This window comes from Echiichthys vipera, assembly GCF_963691815.1.
Source record: "Echiichthys vipera genome assembly, chromosome: 10".
Taxonomy (NCBI): Eukaryota; Metazoa; Chordata; class Actinopteri; order Perciformes; family Trachinidae; genus Echiichthys; species Echiichthys vipera.
Window position 1 is genome coordinate 23997678 of NC_139835.1, and position 16457 is coordinate 24014134.

Sequence of the window (16457 nt, forward strand, 5' to 3'; positions counted from 1 at the left end):
TTTTACTGTTGTTGACAGCACAGTGTCAGCGCATAAGTTTCTAAAAAAAATTTCAGCTGTTTAGTCTTCCTCTGCAAAAGTTCTTCATTTGTATACTCCTGCGCATAAAGGTATCCTCTTGTCTCCTCAGTAAATGGCATTTGGTCGTCACTCTCATGATCGCTACCACAACGGAAAGTCTGACTCAAACATCTGATTTGTGGCGTAACACAGTCTGCACGCTTATTCGTAAGAATACGTTGAGACTATGTAGTGTCAAAGGAAAGTGTTGTCTGATGGCAAGGTAAATTGTTAAACACATTCTAAATATAGCATACACTTAAACTGATATTGATTTGTTTTTAGGTGGGCCTTTCTTTAAGACTAAAGCACATTTGGCTGCAGCTGCTGCACCCATCAGCAGCTTCAATGTCAGTACTCCTGTCTTCGTATCCAAACTGGCGGCGTACTAGCAATTATCTACTGTGGGTAATACACTCACTATTGATAAGTACCTCATACGACCCCACTTCAAAACAATAGGAACCATTTATACTGGCTATTCTATACAAATACTCAAGACCTCTGTGGTAGTTCCTGCTTCAGTAAGTGTCTCCAGGACCACATTTATGATATGATGACACACAGACTGACCAAGGTGAAAACAATTCCATCATCGTTGTCGGGGCTTTTAATAAGTTTAATCAACCTCGCCTTGGATTTTTATTTCTTACCAAAATAAAGCACCACATTTAATAGATCAGAAACAGTGTGTGCAGGCCTCCAGTCAAAGCTTTGCATGGTCTGGTTCTCCATCGCCCCAATACGCTGTCACTGACCATTTGTTGTCATCATGCAATTAGTTACACTTTTCACACGTGGGCTCAAGACACACGTTTGCCATTTACTTGTTGGGTTTTCACACCTTCTTCACCTTATTAGCACCTTGGTCACATTAACAGATAACGACACCAAGTTGAGAAGAAATCCATCCTGACATTGATCTACCAAGACTTTTGTCCCCTTCAGTTTCTTATGCACTCAAGAACATCGTTGTTTGTGCTTATTGACTTTTTTTTTAGAATTCAAACAACTAATTCGTACCTTTTTGTAAAATTCTCTGAGCATGGTTTTGTTCCTTTATGATACAGTAGGTGTTGTCATATGGTAGGGCTGGGAAATATTATCGTTAATTAATTGTCTGTGGAATCCTGCGTAAATGTAAATTAATTGGATACCTTAATATTCCGTCTTGAAATCAAATATTGATTTAAAAGAAAGCCTAATAGAGATGTAAACGTAATTATTGCTGTTAGCTGTTGTGAGTAGTCTGGGCAAACAAAATTGGATAGACTTTATTGGTGGAGACAGCTGTACTGGGAGTTGCAAATTAGACGTAAATCGCTTGGAAACAAACTGCCGCTGCATAATTATAAATGAACAAAACTCCAATTTACTCGTTATTATGCAGAGAATAGATTATATATGTAAAGATACTAAAATGATGAGCATTACCTTCTCCATTTTCCCAACAAAATGGAAACATAGCCTTGGGAATTAATTTCCCCAAAACATTGCAATGCAGCTCGTAATGAACTGTAGAGCTGTAATGAGATCTTTTCATGGCTAATTAAAGTGAATAAATAGTGTGTAATAACTAGCTGTTCTTGCACCTCAGGCTGTCAGTTTTGACCAACATTGACAAGCAGGTTTCACGATTTACAAATTCCCTCTTTTCTATCCTGCTAGTTATGTCTTGTTGTCCGCCCTGACAGGATAACAGATAACACAGTGTGCCTCCAACTGACAGAGTGAAGGCCTGAATCTCCTTCGGCTACGTCTCAGTTATCAACATAGCCTGAATTAGTCAGTCATCTCACTCCAGCTTTCTGGAGTGCAGCGTGCCACTTGTCAAAACCCATCTGCGATGACTTGAAGCCTGCTAACACACAAACACACCGACACACACATACTGGTGAAGACGGATGAACAAATGCATACACAGTCACACTTCAGGCAGGCAGCCTTCACCTGCGATAGTCTACAGCTCATTTTAAATGGCATCGCGAGTTGCACAGCAGGATGCAAAACGCCAGCTCTCGAGTGGTAAAAAAAAAAAAAAGGAAAAACAAGTACGCTCATTGTGACTCATGAGTTCCCACTCATTTCACACAAGACATGGCACTCGGAAGCCACTATCAGTGATCGACATACAGTAGAAGTTGAGAATGCGGATACACACTCATCTCTGAGAATGACACTGACTTGTTAATGCTGTAAATGATCCTAATTTATTCCATTAGTCTTTTGATGTATTTAGCTTTTTCTCAGGCTATTGATGCCCACAAGTCTTATTTTCCAGAAAGATTGATTCTACCCCTTCTTGCTGTTTTCTTTTACCTCATTTCCATCCAGTAGATACAGTTATAACCATTGCCCCGAGATGTAATTCAAATTGAATGAAGGGACAGAGAGTTTACGCTCAGTCTGTCCGGCGGCGATGTTTGACGTTGCTTGTTTCGAGCTGCATGACGGCAGAGCTGGACATCCATGATCTGATGCTGGAAAGGAAGCCTGTCCCGCTGTGGACTGTACACACATCAGTTTGGACTCTCCGATCTGATGTGGTGTCTACACGGCGGTACCCATGCTGTGTCACGTATACACAGCACTCCGTAGGATCCTGAGTGTCAAGGCTCAGTATGTGTCAGGCTGTGTGTTAAGGAGCTGACCTCGCTCTTTGGAAGGTCAGCCTCTCTGCACTTGAAAAGCTTTTCGTGTGCATCCGTGCATTCGACGACCCTGCCTGCTTGGCCAACTGCTCGCCCGCCTGCCTGCCTGTATGTCAGCTTCTAATGATGAGGATGATAGAGGGAATCAAAGAGGATATGGAGCTGACGTTGGGGCGAGCTCTCCATGGGACACCAGGTGATTGGGGAGGGAGCTTTGAAGCAACTTGTTGGATGGCTGTCCATTAATGTAAAATATCTCCTTTTTCAAAGGGCTTTATTCAAGCTCGGAGTAGCGGAGCCCATAGGGGTCAAGGTGTCTGCCGGAATAATATCTCTCTCACTTTACAGAGAAAGAGTGATAAAAGAAAGGATAGTGCACAGTGACCTGGCCTTCTCCTTAACCATTCCTGGCGTCATGGTTTCAGAAATACCGTTGAAAGGAGAAAAGTGCAGGAGACAATCCTTGCAATGAGTGCTCTCTGGTTACACTAAAACCATTTTATACATGTAGGCAGCTTGTATCAGGCTGAGGGTGGGGCAGGAGACCCTTTCCAGTCTCTTTCCAGTCTATTTGATCTGTGAATGTTATAAATCATCCTTTTTGATCCTCTCTGGATCGCTATTTATTTAGTTTGGTCAGGGACCAATGTGGCTCCTGACATGTGGCAGCCAGCGGTTCTCACAGATCAATTTTCTCCAGTCACCATAAACTGGGTAGGGACAGACAGAATTTAATCCACCAAGTAGCAGGTTTATGAATAGTGAATTATGGCTGCGTAAATCGCTCCATCCGTTTTAAGTTACCACGGTACAGTTACGGGTCTATCAGGGCTTATAGAGACAGTAAAGCGGAGTAAAAGAGAGGTTGCAGCAAAACTTTGTGAAGGATCACAGTGCTCTCATCATATGGTGTGACAATCCCTCTTGTCTCATTCAATGAGGTGAAAAGCAGACGTGGATGACACGGCAGTCCAGCCGGCTCATGAACCCTATTAAATCCGAGCAAATCTTTGATATGTACTTTGATACCATATTTTATTGATACTGGAGGGGTGTTTGTAATATCAAGTACAGTTCTGCATTCCAGGAGATCAGTGCAAGGGCTGTTTTGTCTCAGAAGCTGCCCCGTGACCCTTGAGGGGTCCCCATAATCTCTCATACAACCGAAACTAGGTTGACTGTAGTCCATTCTAGTTTTCAAGAGAATGTATGGGCCCTCCATGTTACATCTGTCTACAGTTTTTCTTTCATGCACACGAGCACATTTCTTCAGCGATATGTCTACTAATGATCAGCCTATTTAGATATTCCACTCGGTGTCAGTTTGAGAGTAGTTTTCTGTTGTGAGAATTTTTTGGCAGTAGAAATGGGGAAAAAAATCCCAATCTGAGCATCTCCGCAACACACACACACACACACGCACACACACACGCACACGCACACACAAGCACTCAAAGGCTCCAGCCTGTGATCTGACCTGACAACTCCTAAGCTACCGTTTCCTCATGCTGCTTAACTCAGACCACATTTCTCCCAGAGAGCCTCTCTCCTCTCCCTAGCCGGACTTCTCTCCCCATTCCAACCCCTTTTCTCTCAGTTCCCGTAGCCCAGCATCTGGTTCGAATATAGCGACGTGTGCTACTGTGTTACTGATAGAAGTTGGGACTGTAGACTTTCTCTTTGATATTTCCATCCTCCTCATCTCTCTTCCTGCTCTGCTCATACAATGCCTGCATTGATAAGGCAACCTTGAGTCTGCAGCGTGTGTTTTTGTTGCAGCATACTGTATATAAATGTAGATGAACTGTAATCAGGGTAGAGAGCAGATGTGTGTTATTTTGTGTGTTTGTTTAATATGTGAATGTTTCATCTTGGTATTATTAATACATGCTCCCACAAATTGCTCCCTATGATGACACATTGTTTATGTCTGCAATGTTTTGTTTATTTTTATGATCATGCTTAATGGTGAATATACTTTATGTAGCACATTATGACGGATTTCCATTTCTTTGGAGGAAATTGGACTTTTATTGCATTCTTCACCAATTTATCTGGTCCTTTGTGATTAATAGAACTGATTTGCATACATGTTTTTATTGTGTATGAGTGTTGAATGGAGCTTGAACAAATCACCAGTTTTCAAAGTTTCCTTTGTTGTTCTTCTAAGCATTTTTCTCAAATATCATTCTTGGGTAGTCATCGTTTTGAATTACGGTTGGGTGATCTTTTCTATTTTATCGTCCAATCGTGATTACTCAAGATCGCTAATAGGCAATCCCATCGACAGGGAACCGTGGGAGTAGGAGGGGGTGGTTGAAGTTCGGTCACACCAGCAAAATGCAAACATGGACGACTTAAAACTCACTTCTTGATTTTAATGTGCTGTGGTCCTTTTTTAGTTTGTCTTTAGATTTAGAAGAGTAAGTCATATATTTAAGGGAAATGTATTACTGTGAACAGTTCTGCTGTTAGACTATTTTTATTGTACAAGTGTAGACATTTTATTTACAATTAAAAAAAACAAACCTTTTTGATAGCAATACATATTTAAACACTAGCCATCTTTTAATTGTCTGTGTGTCTGTGCTTGGCACCGCAATATACCAGCATCATGGTCCGTTTAACATTATTATCTTTTTCTTTAATATCAAAATCCAAATCCTATCCATAACGTTTATTACTCTTATGGCGTGCAGGGCAAAGACTTGGTGAGCAGGGATATTGAGAACAGAAATATGCGGGTTGTCAGATCCATGCAAAAGAGACTGCAAACTGGTTTGTAATTAAGGATTTGAAATTCACTCGTGCTGATTAACGGAGCTCAGCAGGTGGAAATGCCGCTCCAACATCTCTAAATGCACAGTAGGGTACCGATTCTACAGATTATTATTTTCATAACATCTTAGTTCTGATAGTAAATTAATTAATTCTAATCCCCTTTCATATTGATGTAGAAATAACCAATAATCGATCATCCCTTCAATCGTACATATACGATCCAATCAACAATTTGCAAAAGCTTATTTTGAATCTTAAAACTCTTTTATTAGTGATTCAAAAGTGCATTTATATCTGTTTTATGTTCCTGTGCTGTAGACAGAGGCCAGGGAGACCATTCCCAGGATGTTGGTGGAACTGGACCTGGGCCGGACAGAGAAGTGTGTGAGGGTGAACTCTGTGTCCAGTGGCTTAGCTGAGGCTGACCTGCAGGTCATCCTACAGGCTGAGGTTCTCCCTCCTGCCATCATGTTGCCCAAAGTGGAGGACAAGGAGGAGGTGGCGTGGGTAAGTCCCAAATATTGGCCCATCTTAGAAGTGCTCTTCTAGTTTTTTAAATTCAAAGAAGACTGGATGTAGTAATATGAACATTTTTTTCTGAACCACATGTAAGTCAAAACACAAAGTTGCAAAACGTGCAAAAACTAAACAGGAGTAAAAAAAAAAGGTCTTTTCTCCGTTTCACCTCTGGGTGTCTTTTACAAAAACACAGTGGTTCTCTTACACAAACTCATGAAGTAAAAGGAAACCACGGGAATCTTCAAAGCAATCATAACAAACTTTTCCATTTCCCAGTAAAAGTGGGAATCGATCCCTGTGGCAGGACTCAGGGACAGACAGAGTGTTTTTCTTGGCCACTGCTCAAGAAACGGATGACATTTCTTGGGATTAGCTTCAGAAGTACGATAGCTTTCTGTAACAACACAACGGTGCCTTCTGCCACCGCTGAACTAACTCAAACTACCTTCAACAGTTTCATGTTGGGGCTCAGAATGAATTTAATCGAACTTGAAGCACTCAGCTACGCGGATATAATTAATATGCCCCCAACATGCATTACAATCCCTTATTCATACTTTGAATGTTCTTGAACATTAAATCGAAAGAGTGACTTATCAGTTGAAGAAGATTGAGACCCCAAATCCTTTTTCCGACTTGGTACGGAAAGATTCCTCCATCACCTCTCTGACTGAAAGTCTTCATATATGCATCAAAACCTAATACACATTCCAGGCTTTTACAGTCTTACAAAGGTTATTGATAATTGCACTTATGGAATAACTGTTAAACTATGAACGGATTGCTATCTTATATAATGCACGATTTCTGTTCTTATAAATTGCAATCTATCCATACTAACTGGGCATGCGCCCTAGTTCAGAGGTATTTGTCTGGGCTTGGCCATCCCTCTGGCTTTCTATAAACGGGCGCTGTACGGATGTAAGGTCCCAAAAGGTCAGGAGACAGTGACATTAATGCAAGCCTTTTCTGATCAGCTCCATATGGTTCACTTACCAGGAGGAACCATTGCTGTTTTTCTGTCTGAATCCAATTCAAAGGTTCTGTATTGAAGTACGTTTTGCCGAATATGTTTGTTTTTCCTCTGCGCTCCTGTTGCACTCAGATTTAACTTTAAATAAAGATTTTTATTATTGCGTCAAGCTACAAACTGTGTCCTGAACTGTGTTTAGTGATTAAACAAGAGGATAGATTAAGATTTGTTCATAAGAGAGAGAGGTGAAAGGAGGGTGTCTTGTTTGGCTTTTCCCTCAGTGTTACTGCATGCACGCACGCACGCACGTACTCATACATGGTGTTGGGGCAGGAGCAGGAAGTTTTTAACTAGGGGTTTTAATTAGAACACGTCTATTTCCTGCTGCCCTTTCTTTCTTCCAAGTATAATTGCCGACAGGTGTTCACTAATTCTCCCCCTTAGCTCAGCCGTTTCTCCCTTTGCTACTTTTCCTCACTTAAGTCAATTTTATTCTGCATTAATTTCCTTTACAAAAAAAAACAACACTATTATTAGTATGCAGAAGATCACAGACAGCCTGTTGAGAGCTATAAAATGATCAAATAATTGCCTGCTTATTTTTTTTTTCCCATACTAAAGCCTTGTTGCAAAAAAAACTACTTTAAGTTCAGTGTAAATGTGTTTGCACTTTGGATTTTCAGTGTGTTTGTCAGAGTGTTTGTGCATCGGCAGGTGCGTGCGTGGATGGAATCATGATTCCTTCGTGTTTGCTCAAAACTTTCTCTGTATTCTTTACACATGCTTTCCTGTGTGTGCATTCATACGTCTGTGTTGTAAGCATGTGTCTGATTTTCCCCACTCTTGTAAGGCAGCGCAGTAAATCCCTCACTTGTTTATTTTTCTCCCTTTTTATTGATATTAGCACAGAAAACCACAGACTGATTTGTCGCTAAAAGATGGACTTGCTTGTTTCCCTTTGTGTGGAAATCTTTAGCTCTGCCTTTCTCGTCTCCCCCAGTCCTTGTGTGACTGACAGGCCTTATTGGGCTGTAACAGGCGTAACTCCCTCCTTTGTCTGTCTGACAATTCTCACATAGATTCGGAGCCGTGTGCATTCTTTGCCCACCACACTATTTGGTGTGCACTGAGACCGAAAGAATCGCACCCTGTCCCGCTCCTCCTCCTCTACTCCTCCTCCTGTCCCCTCCCCTCATCCCTTTCTCCGCTTCCCCTCTGTGAAATGAACACTTCAGCAGGCCGGAAACATTTAATCTGGCCCCCTTTTGAAGAAAATTAATTGAAACTTGTCCCACTATAGCCTCCTTTCTTTAGCTCCATCTCTCCCTCCTTCTCTTTTCATGATTGGGTGACGAAATTGTCAGAGGGCTTGTTTGTAGCGTGTCTTTGAATGGCAAGAAGAGGTGTTGTTTCTTCTTTTTTTTTTCCTTTACTTTTTTTTCAATTTGGGAGTGAATAACATCTTAAAGGGTCCTGGTTTTGAGAGCCATTGGCAGCCAATGGTTGCTGTATGTACCAGAGGACCAATGACTGAGCATTATAATACCTCTTATGCAGTGTAAATCAGGCCCTCAGAGTGTATAATGGCTGAAGAGGAGAATACACCAGAAGGACAGAAACATGTAATCAGAGAGGCTTGGAGGCTCTTGAGCCAGCGGCGCCGCATTGAGCTGTCATTTGTTTTCCTTCAGCAGGCTCCAAACAGCCTGTTCGGCTCACCGCGGCCTTGTCGGGGTTTTGGTGGCACAGTGTCGTGTTGGTAATCTCTGTGTGTAATATCAGCTAGGTTTCCCCACAACGGGCCATATCTATCTAGTTTCCTCTGTCACAGAAATAGGTTTATCTACACCCTCTTTTCACACTCCCTCTCGGACCAAACCTACCCCCCGACCCTCCACCCCCCACCCCTTCCTGTGTTTGCGAAGGAGGGGGGGATATTATGCTAAGCCCCCAGCGTTAGTTTTTATGTTGCCATAGCAGCCCTGCTCCCACAGGGTTGTGACCTCAGATGATTACAGTACAAAGCCTATTGGGTCTTGAAAACCTCTTTGAAGATGAAAAGTCTTTGATGGTTTGTATTTATGCAAATCTCTCAGATATGATTTATCCAACTGAGATTGAATGGAGAGATGATTAAAATTGCCCCTATTTTTTGAAATCCTTCAATGGAGGCCCACTCTTTCAGTTTTGAGAACAAGAGTGGTGAGTGCGAGCACGGGGGTTATTTTGCTCTTCATTTAGAAAAATAGCAGTGCTCTACCTGAGGTTATTTATATCTGTCTTTTTCCTGGTGTGTCAAAGAGGGAGTGAGAAAAGGGAAAGGAAGGGGGGACACGGAGTTAGACATTTCTACTCTGAGCTTTTGCGCCATCTCCGTTTCTTTTTTTTTTGACTGGCTTTGAAAGGAAATATCTGACGGAGGGGGCTTTTGTGTGTTTCCAGATGATAGATTTTGGAATTTGGGCTACCCCACTGGCAGTCCAGGGCTAGCTGTGAACTGGTCTGTTGGAAAAAATTGAAATGCTTTGGTCTTCAAAGAATTAAACTTGGTTTTAAAGCCCTACTTAGGTGAGCTTGCATATTAGCAGGAGTCGTGCAGAATAAAGGCCTCAGCAAAGTGTCACATCACACTCTGATTGTTGCTCCAGTCTCCCTGTTCCCTGCCACGGAGGGCGACGCAAAACAGAATAATGTAGGAGTAAAACACACTCAAAGACATCCTAAATCTTGTTTCTTCTCCCCTTTTTGGGTATTTTGTTTCTTCTCTGGCTTGCCGTGTGTATGCATGTGTTCGTGCGTGCACGTGTGCATTTACATGTGTGCACACTCTCAGGGGAGCACATGCTGTAGTTGTGCGGAGCCTGTGAAAGAAGGTAGAGCAGAAGACTTCAGACGACGGGGGAACCCTGGTGATAATGTAAAATATTTTATTTCACCCGCTTTTGTTGCTGCTCTCCTGTGCTCGCTCTCTGCGCTGTTTGAACCCACATAGATGTGTTTCTTAGTCGGGACAGAAACGGGAACAGTGCAAGTAATATAAGTGTCAAGATTCATATCAAAAGTGAGTTTTTGCATTTTTTTCCCCCCTCTCTGTCTCTTTCCCCACAGTGGATTTTGAAAGATCTGTCATATCATTTATGTATTTTTATTGCTGAACCTTGTTTTTCTTCCCATTTATTAAATTCACTCTGACTCAATAGCTCATAGCTCCTCTCAGTATGAGTTTTCAGTTTCCTCATTCATATAACTAATAATGCGTTGATAAGTCCAATGTGGGTGGCAGCCACACTTTATCACACGTTCTACAAAGGAACAGATTTGACTTGAACAATACAGACCACCAGAACTTGTTTTTTCCTTCATGATGTGTGCACATTATACACAACCTCACAAATGGATTTGAGTCGATCATTAGTCTGAAAAGTATTTTTATAGCAACAAATGCTGTAGAGAATATATACTCAAACAGCAAAATCAAATCAATGTGACACACATGACTGTACAGAGTAGTGAGAACAAATGATTGTGTTTGTTTGGAAGGTTTTTGTTTTCCACAGAAACAGTGGCCGTTGTTAATGAGTCAGGCATGAGATTGTCCCCGTGTGTTTAGTTCGTTGACAGGTTTCAGCACAACTTGAAAGGACGGCCACCGACAGAACCCATTCGACTGGTCACCTTCGTGGAAACCGCTGTGGGCCTGCTCAATTTTAAGGTAAATTATAAACGAATCCCCCAAAACTGCCTGCGTAAGACATTTAGCTGTTTGTCCATTGTTCACTTTAGATTAAAGACTGCGTCAGCGAGCGGAGCACTCCACGTGTCCAAAATAAAAGGGTTTCAAAGCTTTTGGACAGTCTCTCAAAATGAGCCTTTCTCGTGTTTTCTTTCTCTCCGTTTGTCTGCGTGCGTCGTTTTCCATCCCTCTCCAGACACGCTGATATTTTTTAATTGGAACTGTTTTATTATCATCATAGTGGAAAAGATCTTAATGATATTTTGGCAAGCATCAAAGCCGTTCCTGTTATAGTACAGCACGACCTTCAGCTACATGGGGGAAAAAGGGCACGGTTTTGGGCATTTGGGGAGAAACAAGCTGTCCTTCCTCCTTTTGATTTGTCTCTTAGTTCTCCACTCTAATACTGTGACTGTGTTTGTGTTTGTCAGTTTGTACTTGTGTGTGTTTTGATGGCAGGGGGTGCCTCTGTGTGCTTTCTTGAGAACACCCTGTGTCTTTGCCCAGACTGAACCCCAGGTTACAAGCAAGAAAAAAAAAATCACTGTGGCACAGCTAGCGGTGGAATTAATTTGGAGGCCAACAAAAGCCAGGAAACACATTCTTATTGTTTCACAGTCTTCACCGCAGATGATCACGTTCCAGTCCCCCCCCCCCCCCCCCCCCCCCCCCCATTGGATCATAATTGTGGCTAGTAGTAGTGTGGCTTAGAAATGGGACTTGTTATAGTTTGACATTTGTCAGTCCAGGTCCTTTTATTTCAAAAGCTTTTTTTATATATATTTCAAAAGTGTTATTACAAACTAGCCGTATAAGGACTTTGCCTAAATTCTGCTTCCCTTAAATCAAATAATATGTAGTCGTAGAACAAGTAAACAAGATAATTCTGACCAAGCCAGCTTTCAGTACTTGACAGTTCTTCAGAAAAACTTGCCCGACTAAGAGTAAAGAGGCATCTCTAGTACGTATGTGCAGTATGTGACTGCAGGTGGCATAGTTAGTGGGCTTAGTACATGAATATTGTTCTGTATGAAAGAGGAAGCTGGGATAATAGTTAGGTCTTGTGTGATCATAGCTCTTTTTGGATGCTTTTTGCCTGTGGAGAAAACTCAGTAATACAGATTATGTGAACTGCTGTTGGAATATTGGAGTATAATTTAATTTATTCAGCAACTTTTGTGCCAATATGTCTCTCCCTCTTCACAACATTTCTCTCCCTCTTCACACCTGTGTCACTTTGGTCAACCTGTATTATGCTAATATGTATTCTCTCCAGGCGGTGTGTGAGGAAATCCGTCGACTTGCTCCCAAGGCCGGCCTCCACCATGACGGCGTGGTATTTGGCTCTGATGACTTCTGTGCCAGCATTGGTAGCTATTACACCTTTTTCTTGACTTGTCTCAAAGAACATTGTAATGTAAGATCCGCCTATCTGTAAAAGCATGTTGAACAGGTCAAGCTCCCTTTTGCTCCGTTCATCATACCTCACCCCGTCTGCATCTCTCTGAGATCTTAACCGGAACATGACCAACATGATGTGATTGTACCCCCATATTTTGTTCTCTAGGCGCCACACGGACCAAAGATGCCAGGGAGCTACTTTACGCAAGGCAGAAGGTGGTTGTGACCACCAAAGCGTTTGGACTGCAGGCCATCGATCTGGTCTACATTGACTACAAAGATGTGGAGGGGCTGAGGAGACAGGCCAGAGAGGGAGCTCTCATGGGCTTCACAGGTAAACCTTCTCCTATCTGTTTCTCACATCGGTCAATGTCCCATTAACTAAGGTCACTTCAGGTCCTTTCCTCAACATGTCTGTGCATCCCAGATAGCTCTGGTATCTGCCTTTGCTTCACATCGTTCTCAATAGTTGATCTTTATTTGTATCCCATTTATTCTTTACTCTTCCCTGCAGCACAGTAACAGACTTCCCTAAACTCCCCGTTGTAGCTGCATTCAGGAAATCCAACATATAATTTTTCACTCATTCTTCCCTCTGTTACTCCATCTTGCTCTTCCTGCATTCCAACTGAGAAAAGAATGCATGAGGTGGTTGATAACTGATGTTATAAAACGTTTAAAACACATTGGAAGGAAACAGAACATCTGGCTTTTCATTTGACATTGATATACCTGTATTGTTCAATGTAGTGAAGGTCTCACCCATAGGCTGTATAAAAGAAGTGGACGTTGCCTCGAGGTCTGACACGTGGCTTCAAAACAGCAGTCCACAAACCAGTGGTTGAGGTCACAGTGGCTACGTCAATTTTAATTATACGGTCAGTGGTATCACCTCAAAATTACCATTGTGTCTTCGATTCGAACTGGCTGCTTGTCTTTTTTTAGAACTTCAGGTGCCGCTGACGTGAATAGTGAACAACACTGCTGTCCTTAAATGCTTTTCTGACATTTCTCTTGTACCCACCATGAATGGCTTTGTGCCTGTGTGTGTGCACTCGGTTGTGTACCTGCTCGTGTGCGTGTGTGCAAGTATGATTAAAGGCAGTTAAAGTAGAGGTAGCGTCTACTTTAACAGCGCTCTCTGTGTGTGTCTGTAGCCAGGCAACGCTTTCAGAATGTGTGTCTGTGCCCCCTAGACTGCATGTAACAGACCACAGAAGGCAGGACAGCCTGTTCCAAAGTGGGTATTCCAGTCATTCTTCCTTCGCTGAAGCAAATATATTTATTTTGGTATTTTCATCCTCTAAAGACTGGTGATAATTTCAAAATCTGACATATTTCCCCACTGTTAGCCACATAAAGTCTGAATGATGAAAAGAATTGAATCTCATAATATAATGTTTTCGTTACTTACAATGTTATAATCTTCTTCGGTTCTCGGTTGTTTGTCTTTGTTTAAATGTGAGATCGGTGATTGAATCAGAACATTGTCAGCAAATGGCCAGTTTTCACACTAGAAAGAGCTGGAGAAAAAAAAGCAGTAGACTAATTTGTTTGGCTCTTTATAATTGTGAGTCTTTGAGCACATTCTCTGTGACGACACAGTACCTGCACTTCACATCATCAAATCATTGTGTATGACGGCTTCTTGTCTCATACAGCAACTTATTTTCCGGATGACCTCAACTCTTCTCCGGTGCTGTGTCTGTGTGCATTTCTGTGTGCTTGTATCAGGATGATTCAGCTGTAACCGTGCAGATTTCTTCCATGATTCACACCTTTTACTGAACAAATTGACATTTTTCTTTTTGTAGTTCCACAATGAAATATTTACATGCTGCTGCAATGGGATTTGTATAATCTGTTTAGCACAAGGGTTCTTAAAAAGTGTGCCTTAATCACAAATATAATCTGTTTTATTGTTTCCATTTGTTAAAATCAGAATGACTTGCCTTTTCTGGCAGACGGTAATTCATAAGGGGTTGTTTATAGGGGGTAAAATATATGAAAGCCTAATGATGGAAACAGCCGGTTGATGAAATAAATGGCCAGATTTGATATGGAACAGAACCATTCAAAGCACTGGATTAGTGGCTTACAAGTCATGGGCACTCTGTATAATCTTAGTTAGTAGCTATTACTGGCCAGAGTGTGCTTAAGCAATAATACGGTGCAGCCAAAAGCCTCTACCTGTGCAGTAATTGACCTTGGCAGTACCTAAGCCGCGTACAGCACCCATTAGCACCGAGCACAGAACACACTGGTGAAACACAAACACCCGGTGCTTCTTACTGGTACACAGGACAGGCAAGGCAAAATTCTGAAAAACCTTGACAAGTATCAAGTCTGTAGGGGAGGAAGGTCATTCATTTTAAGGATTGAATTGTGCCACATCTTTACTTTTTAGCATCTTGTTTTATGTGCTTTAAACTATGTGTTGCTGCATAGACTCAGTGATCCTTCTAAATGTGTTTGCCTCCCAGAAATGGAAAACGGTTCCACAAAATACTATGCTTTCAGGGACCACATTTCACGTCCATCCCCGGGACCCTGCCCATCATTCGCCTGGGAGCACTTTGTTAAATGGCCATCCTCCAATGAGATGCCAGCACCACATGGCAGGCAGGGATTGGCTGGAGGGCATGAATGATGCATCTCAGGAGAACCAATGGGTTTTAACGGAGGGCACCTGAGTCACCCTGTCTGTGTCTTCGCTCCGTCATTCTGCTGATGTTCTACAGAGACACGTGCGCACAAACGCACACACAGACACCTTCTTTGATTATATTTAAGCCTACCAATTTCAGTGGGGAAACATGCTACTGTTTTCAGCCCAGAAGTAAAAGAAGTAGTAAAACCTCTCATGCCTCAATCCTCATATAATGCAACACACATGCACAAACACAGAGGTTGTTGTGGACATATTTGCAATATTGGTATGCAATCCAAAATAGGTGTTATTTAAGAACTGCAGATGAGGTGATGCGCATGCACGCACAAATAAAGATTTCTGTCTCTCATATATACACGCACACAGACACACAGACACAGACACAGACACACACACACACACACACACACACACACACACACAAACACACTTCCAGCCTGGGGAGTCCTCAGGCTGTTTGTCCAACAGAAAATGTGCAATTAGTCTCTGTATCGCAGGAAACAAACACAGATAGTCATGAATTAGCAATGACAACGTGCCAAATGTCATATTTTGTAGTATGCACATTCCTCTCGAAGGTATCTATTAATCATAACTTGCAAGTCATTGAATTATCTTCTCATTAGTAATTGTTCAAGGCTTTAACTACAGTGTGTGGATCGTGTAAGTGCTGTGTGTGTTTTTGCTGAGGTTAACTGGGGTGAGCGGGGCTGGATGAAGGGAGTTGGTTCTCTCCTCCCTTTTCCTTTCCTCTCCTCTCTTCGCCTCTCCTCTCTCCTGGGCAAAATTTTTTCGCTGGTGCAGCCTGCCCGCTCGGCCACCTTGAAGGATTTGTTGTCGGCGACAGAGCTAAGCCCTAAAGTGTCGAGTTCCTGCTGGCTGCCGCTGAGCCGTCTTTCTCACCAGACATTTCATAACCTTAACTTATCACTACAAGTTTGATCTGCAAATGTACACGGGATTATGTCTGTGGCGTTAGCCCACATTTAACTGAGAGTGAGTGGGAGTAGGGGGGTGGGAGATTGTGTCTGACAGAGCCATAACTCCATGTTAGGCTTGTTTTTTCAGTTGGATATAAGATGTCATTTCTGAAAGGTATGCAACCACTGACGACGACCGTCGTACAGAAGCAATATGAAATGTATTCATAGAAAATACATCTTTCTTTACTGGTTGAATGATTTCAGTAAGGATGCATGAAAACATTTTGTTCTATATCTGTTTGAACATAGGTGTAAATATAGTTTATATAAATAAATATATACTTGATTTCAATTGCTAGTTTTAATGATTTAATTGACTGTGGCTCTGTAAGGCTATTCACCATCAGTATTCTGTTCTAGACCACTTCACATCTAACGAAGCATTCAGCAAAGTTTCTGTTTGACAGAAGGGCTGCAAGCAGACGGGAGACACTTGATGTCATAAATGCACACACAACTTAATTTTCAGTATTTCTTGTTTCTCCTATCTCATTGCCTCTTTGTGTAGTGGCTCTCCCAGAAACAGTGCTAACTGCACCAGTCCCAGCCTGGTCAGATGCGTACATGAACTGATGAAGCCTCTTGGATGAGAGGTGAAAAGACAAATAACCAGTCCAGTTGCTTTTGACTGAAATTGCTTTGAGGATAACGATGACCTGGACAAATGAGAACATTCACAGGCTCA

General features: G+C 42.1%; 1 protein-coding gene across 1 annotated transcript in view; it reads left to right on the forward strand.

Annotated features, from left to right (window-relative positions):
- clybl (citrate lyase beta like) overlaps nucleotides 1–16457 on the forward strand; it is a gene marked incomplete at its 5' end in the record, with an annotated part of 65145 nt that overhangs the window by 44745 nt on the left and 3943 nt on the right. The window contains 4 exons of the mRNA XM_083921882.1: nucleotides 5811–5999; nucleotides 10595–10696; nucleotides 11994–12087; nucleotides 12285–12452. Of these exons, the coding sequence (XP_083778008.1) occupies nucleotides 5811–5999; nucleotides 10595–10696; nucleotides 11994–12087; nucleotides 12285–12452 (553 nt within the window). The remainder of the gene's footprint in view (nucleotides 1–5810; nucleotides 6000–10594; nucleotides 10697–11993; nucleotides 12088–12284; nucleotides 12453–16457) is intronic.